The 6,606-nt window shown below is 46.1% G+C and overlaps 1 protein-coding gene across 4 annotated transcripts in view; it reads right to left on the bottom strand.

Annotated features, from left to right (window-relative positions):
• Positions 1 to 605: 605 nt before the first annotated feature.
• HOPX (HOP homeobox) overlaps positions 606 to 6,606 on the bottom strand; it is a 29,309-nt gene continuing 23,308 nt past the window's right edge. For all 4 annotated transcript variants that reach the window (XM_019798444.2, XM_019798446.2, XM_019798445.2 and 1 more), the window contains exon 3: positions 606 to 1,402. In XM_019798444.2, the coding sequence (XP_019654003.1) occupies positions 1,325 to 1,402 (78 nt within the window). In that variant the 3' untranslated portion in view covers positions 606 to 1,324. The remainder of the gene's footprint in view (positions 1,403 to 6,606) is intronic.

Here is a 6,606-nt window from a genome sequence, read left to right as displayed (position 1 = left end):
ACACACTTTTTAAGAAAAGATTTATTTATTTATTTGAGGGGTTGGGGGGTGGGAGGGGCAGAGGGAGAATCTTCAAGCAGACTCCCCACTGAGTGCAGAGACTGACTTGGGCTCCATCTCACACCTGTGAGACCATGACCTGAGCCAAAGCCAAGGGTTGGTCACTTAACTGAGCCACCCAGGTGCCCCAGTCAAACACACTTTTAACTAATAAGACCATTAAAACATTTAAGGTACTATAATAGAAGATGGGTGCAAATACCCTGTAGGGTCTGTGAGAGAACAGTGCTGTTCACACTTGCGTGTGCATAGACAGCACTTGGGGACCTTGTTAAAAATGCAGATTCTGATTCAGATGGTCTGGATTGGAGTCTGAGATTCTGTCTTTCGCAGAAGCTTGTGGCTAATGCTGATGACGCCAGTCCTGGACCACACTTTGAATAGCGAGGACTTGAAAAATGACAGCTCCTTTGTCAGTCTGCTCCTGTGATGGAGCTATTCTGTTTTTCTTNACAGCTCCTTTGTCGGTCTGCTTCCTGTGATGGAGCTATTCTGTTTTTCTTTGATACGCGTATTATTCAGTTAAAAATCTGCAGAAGACTCAGTGCATTTTCAACAAAAAAGTTTTTATTAGAATATCATTTCAGAGACAAAAAGCAGTTCACTTTGTTTAGTAAAATAAATTTAACAAATACATTTACATAAGGTAAATTGAAGACTTCTGTGGATCTTTTTCTTACTTGATTTTCTGCCAGTTGGAGTTTCTGTCTCCCAACCTAACTGGGTTCTTTCCAAGTGAATGCAGCTAATAATCCAAGGAACTGCTTTATGAAATTGGACTCATATCTCCCTCTGTATTCTCACTCAGTGTCAGTGTACAACTGCAACATAAGGAAAACGACTTAGGGAAGTAGAATCAGAAGGAAACGTTTCCCCTGTTTTCCCTCTTGGTCATGTTATCTTTTCAACAGAGGCCTTGCCCACTCTGAAATGGATGGTAACGATAAACTGGTACTGGGAGGTGATGGTCAAAAGGAAACTTAGATGATTTTCACACCATCTATTATCAAGACTTAAAAGGAAATGCAAGCCCCACCACTTCCCAGCCAAGCCACTGCTTTACACAGAAGCTACACATAGCTTCCTAGGGTTACTTACTTTTCTGGTTATATACATTAAAAAAATACAACGTTGTGTTAAATAGCAGGACAGCTAACAATGGAACACACAGCACTACACTGAAAAACCAAAACGCTTGGTTAAGCCGAGGAGAGAAATGGCAGACAGTCTTCGTGGAGGGCGGTTGCCAGTGCCCACCAGCTCCTCAGTCTGTCACGGATCTGCACTCTGAGGGTAGGCCTTCTGACTGCCGCCACTGGGCCAGACGCTGCTTGAACCATTTCTGGAGGAGGGAGATGTGCAAAATTACCTGTCACATACTGGAAAATTGGAACATCCCTTCCTTGTCTAAAAGGTAGCCTCTGTGACCCAACCAGAAAGGAATGTGTCCACGGGGATGGTTTTTCTCACTGGGACACTTACCTTCCCTGCCCCAGGACCTTTGCACATGCTATTTCCTATGCTTACCATGTTCTATCTTCATTCTCTATCTGATGATCTCCCTCTCAGTCTCAGGTCTCAGTTTTCTCAATGAAGCCTTCCCTAACCACTTTGTCTAAAGTAAGTTCTCCACCCATCTCCTCATTCTTGGGTTTTTAATACTTTGTTACCTTCACAGAACTTTTAATATCTATAATTACTGCTTTTAGTCTACATTTCCTTCTAGAATATAAGATCCATGAAAGCAGAGACTGTATTCATCTTATCATCGATTGCATCCTTTACTCCTAGCACAAGGGCTTAACAGAGATTAATCAGTGTTTGTTGAATGAATGAAAGAAACTGAAGCACCTCCTTGACGTCCCAGATAAATCTCTATGGCTGCTATATCTCACCAATGTGTGGTGATCTCATCAAGGGCCTTGGGTCATCAGTAGTGCTTAGTACATATTTCTTAAATAAAATGAATGGGAAACTGAGCCCTGGACAACCTCAGGGCACTCCTTCTTGGGGATCCATGGGGTAGGCTAGCCCAAACTCTCCTGCTGCAGGGCTGGTGAATGGTGAGAGAAGAAAGAGTGGGCCTTCCAGCTTACTCAGAATCTTCTAGATCTATGCCCCAAATAGTCACATCTCACAAAAGAGACCCTGGATTTAGGGAAGGCCCCAGATGGGATGCTTCTAGACATGGTACTGTGTGAGGGCTCAGCCAGTTTTCCATGTTGTGGGGCTGCCTTTTACTATGCTACCGAGGGGTAGGGGATTCTGCAAACAGGAGACAAGGAGATCCAGGCTGGCAAATAGGCTGGGGTGTGGATCAGGTTGGCCAGGAGGAAACTGGGATTTTTAAAAAACAATGTCGAAGAGGGACTAGTGAGGAAACAGAAGCAGCAGGCGCTGAGCCTCCCGGGAGAGCATGAGTCAGAGGGCCCGGTGGGAAGTCACACCTTAGGCTTTATTCTCCTGTGTTTCCCAGCCTTCACACATCATGGCAAACATTGGGAATGATGATATTTTCATGTCACATTGGGACAAACAGGCAAGTTGCCTGGGTAGGTGACCACTGGGGACTCTGCAGTCCTGGGCCCTGCCAATTGGAAGCTCTATGGTGATCATTGGCTACGAGAACTTGAGGAAGCCCCTTAAACACGTGCTAGTCAGCTCTACTGTACATGAAGAGGTAAGCTTCGGATCCCTTCTGGGGTTTTTATAATTCACCTATTCCAGAGCTAAGCACATGAGGGGGCAGAAAAGCAGCAGAAAGAACACAGCTGTGGGATGGACACCAGACCTGGGATGTGCTGAGGGAGACAGGCAGAAGGCTCCCGAGGGCTCTGACTTAGTATGGCCAGCTGCAGACTCAGCCTCGGGACAAGGAGAGTGGACTCTGGGGTCATGCTGGGGAAGGTCTCCTCTCTGCAGAGATCTAGGCAGCTGAAAGCAGTGCAGCCTAAGCCCAAGATCAGAAGAAAGGGGGAGAACCACAGGGAAGGAGTGCTTCCAGGGACCAAGGCCTGTAGAGTCAGAAGGGAGGGGGGCCACAGGGCCACTTAGGGCTCCACACCAAGGCTAAGCTGGCTGAAGAGCACGGGACTGTACTTGCAACTCGCCATCACCGTACCAGAGTTTACATGTTGAAACGACTTACATGGCTGTCAAGGTCGGTTGTCTCGTACTCTGAGGTGGCAGCAGAGACAAGTAATCTAAAGCCAAGGACAGCAGACTACCCATTTGGCATAGTGGCTGTCCAGGGGCCACATTCTACTCCTGGAGATCACTGGCCTTAAGGAGAAGAGAGCTCGCGGCAACTTCAGTGGCTTTAACCAAAACTCATTCTAGTGCTAAAAGTAGGTGCATTTTCTTCTGTAATCCATGTATGTTTCGTTAACTCTGGAGTCTGGTGTGAGAGCAGCATGGCTCCAGTTTCACTAATGAGTAGCTCCATGGGGGTTTCGAGGCTACAAGGTCTGATTCAATAGGATTTCCAGTTACTAGAGCTGAATACACGGCAAAGTTTTAAAGACTGACTAATTAAAACTTGGAGGAGGAAAGTCTCATTTTCTGTCAGGATTCATTTAAGACAAAATGATTGAGCTGGCCTCATTCAGAAAAGCCACCCATAACTTTATACTAGTAATGAATATTAATGTACAGTTACCAAAAATACCTTCAGCGAGGACCACATTTGTGAACTGGAGAGCTGGCATCCAAATGCCTAACAAAGTGAACCCTAGTGCTGGGGGATGGGACGAGGCTCAAGAAAAGCCGAACGATTTTCTAAAGACGTCTATTTTAAATCAGGTATGTATATAATACTTTGGCAAACCAGGTGCTGTCCAACAAAAACCATTAAACACCTTGCTGGCTTCTTATCCCCTCCAGAGCTGAATCTTTCCCACCTCACTCACATCAATACGAATTTTCCACCTGGCTTTATTCTTCTCTTCCTTGTTTCAGTCATCCCCTGGGAAAGACATTCGTCCCTCACTGGCTTATAAATGAATGCCCTCATTACCTCACCCCATTGACGGAGATTTATTTACTCTGAGTGAACAGATGATAATTAGACACTGTGATGGGGAGGGGTGGTGGCAAAGTAACATTGTTCCTGTCCTTTTCTCTGGGAACTAACATTTTATTCTTTTAGGGGGGAGACTTTTAGAGGTCTTCATTCCACTGATAAAATGTCCAACAACTAAAACCACAGAGTTCTGGGAATAGCCCCAGGGCATTAAGAAGAGATAAAGATACTGGGAACCTCCTTAAGAACCGACACCAGCTACCCTGGGCTTGAATTTGTGATCGCAGAAAATGCCAGATCTCCCTAGCCTCTCCAGGGACTGATAAAGACCTTTCCCAGCCCCTTCTATCATGACTTCACAATAATAAAAGACACAGGGGTTGGGATTCGGTAAGGTTTATCTCATTTAAATGTAAGAGATATCTTATTATGGCCATGAGAAAAAAAACCTATTCTAGGATCCCAGCAAATGCAACTTAAAAAGAGCTCCCTTCACCTCACTCCTGGTTCCTACAGGTGTCCTCCCAATAGCAGAGAACACTGTCCTACAGTGGGACAGTCACAAAGAGGTCATCAAAGGCCCCAGAGAATGGTTCACACTTCTAGTCCCTCTTGCCCCTGCCATATATCAGCACTGTGAATCAGCTCTAGTTCATTATCTCAAAGGGGCATCTCGTGCTTATTTTTCTTCTACTAAAGTATTATTTGTTCTAGGAAAAGGAAGAATGTGACTCCCAACTCAGGAGGTAGGTGGTGTTGGAGTGAGGGATCAGGCATAAGCAAAAATATTACTTTGGCTTTGGAGATCTCTCCCTGTGGAAAGGGGCAACACAGATGAAGAATAGAAACAGGGGATGTGCAGCTTCCAGACCCAGCTTATATGCCAGCAGACCCTGGCCTTCATGGAGTTCTTTAAAGAGTCCCTGCCAACCCTACGAAACTTAAAATAATTTTATTTATGCCTGAAAGTTCACCATTGGGCATGGCATCTCCAGAAGACACTTTAAAAACTATAAATGTTGTTCGAGGGGGTACCAGGGTGGTTCAGTAGGGTAAGCATCCACGTCTTGATTTCAGCTCAGGTCATGATCTCAAGGTTGTGAGATGGAGCCCCACGCTAGGCTCCTTGCTGGGCCTGCTTAAGATTCTCTCTGTCTCCCTGTCCTTCTGCCCCTCCCCCTCTCTAAAATAGGTCTATGTTGCTTGAGAAGATTGAAGAAGAAACCATTCTTACCAAGCAGTGCCCATGGGGGTGGGGTGAGCTGGGAAAGAGTTAGGGTGGAAAGGATGGGAAGTTGGAAAATGGGACCCAACCAAGTAAGGAGGGACAGAGGATGGACACCCTGGGGAAGGCTCTTCCTCTGAACTTGCTAAATGTTGCCTCCCTCTGAGCTCTGGGGTCTCTGATGCTTCTCTGTGGGTCCACACAGGAAGGCAGAGGGGCAAGCAGAGCTGTGGCAGCCTCAGAGAGGAAGAAGGTGTTGTCCCCGTGGCAGGAAAAGGAAGCCAGGGGCCCTGCTCTGAGGCTGACTCACCCCTACACCCACTCATTTCAGGGTTTCATCTATCATTTGTTCACCTGAAGACCGTCACAGAGGGGCAATGGAGAGAGGCTGCCCGGGGAGGGGGAGCAGGTGAACCTGCTGTCAGAAGTCTGAATTGGTGGACCCCAACCACAAAAAGAATCAGCCTCCCTTTCTTTCTTCCTGCCCCTCACCTGATTTCATTTCAGTTCTTTAATAGAAGGTGAAACTCAAGGAAAGATTGAACATAGCTGGGATGCCTGTCATGTGATACATGGATTTTTTTTCCCAGAAAGAAATACAATAGAAATGGAATTTTCAGTCCTCTGCTCCATCCCCTAGTTGTCCCCATTCTTTCTCTCTGTGAAGACAACAAGGTAGATAGAGGAGTCTGGATTGTGAACCAGACTGCCAGGGTTCAAATCCTAGCTCTGTTACTTCCTAGTTGTGGCCCTGGGCCAGTTATTCAACCTTTCTTGGTTCTCTTATCTGTCCAACCGGGCTAATGCTCCCTACCGCATAGCCCTGTTGTGACAGACAAATGATTTACTACTTGGAGGGTGCCCGGCACAATACCTGGCAAGTATCAGCCATCACAGAGGGCGGCATAATTATGCTGCCTTGCAGGGAAGGGTGATTTACCGTGGGAGAAGCAGAGGCTCAGAGGAGCTTAGACCCCTAGCTGGCACTGTGCCAATAAACTCACAGCCTTTTTAAACGACAAGTTATTATTATCTCTCTGATCACTCCTCTTTTCTAAATATAGTGTGGGATTTTAAGTGATAAAGCTTCAGCAGCCTGCCTCCCCAGGGGGTTCCAAGAAACATGAATGGCTGGACTTGGGTCACATGAAATCACCTTCCATTAAGTGCTGGTTCTTGTTAGTCTGACAGCTGTTCCCTTTGCTAAAAACAGATATGCTTGACTTTCTATCTGACCTAGGAATGAGAGGATTTTCTATGCACAAATTCTCCAAAGTGCATCTGGCTTAAATGGTAAAAA

The sequence above is a fragment of the Ailuropoda melanoleuca genome, chromosome 11 (genome assembly GCF_002007445.2).
Source record: "Ailuropoda melanoleuca isolate Jingjing chromosome 11, ASM200744v2, whole genome shotgun sequence".
In the NCBI taxonomy this organism is placed as follows: Eukaryota; Metazoa; Chordata; class Mammalia; order Carnivora; family Ursidae; genus Ailuropoda; species Ailuropoda melanoleuca.
Note: the sequence above shows the minus strand (reverse complement) of the source record. Positions and strands in the feature narration are given on the sequence as shown.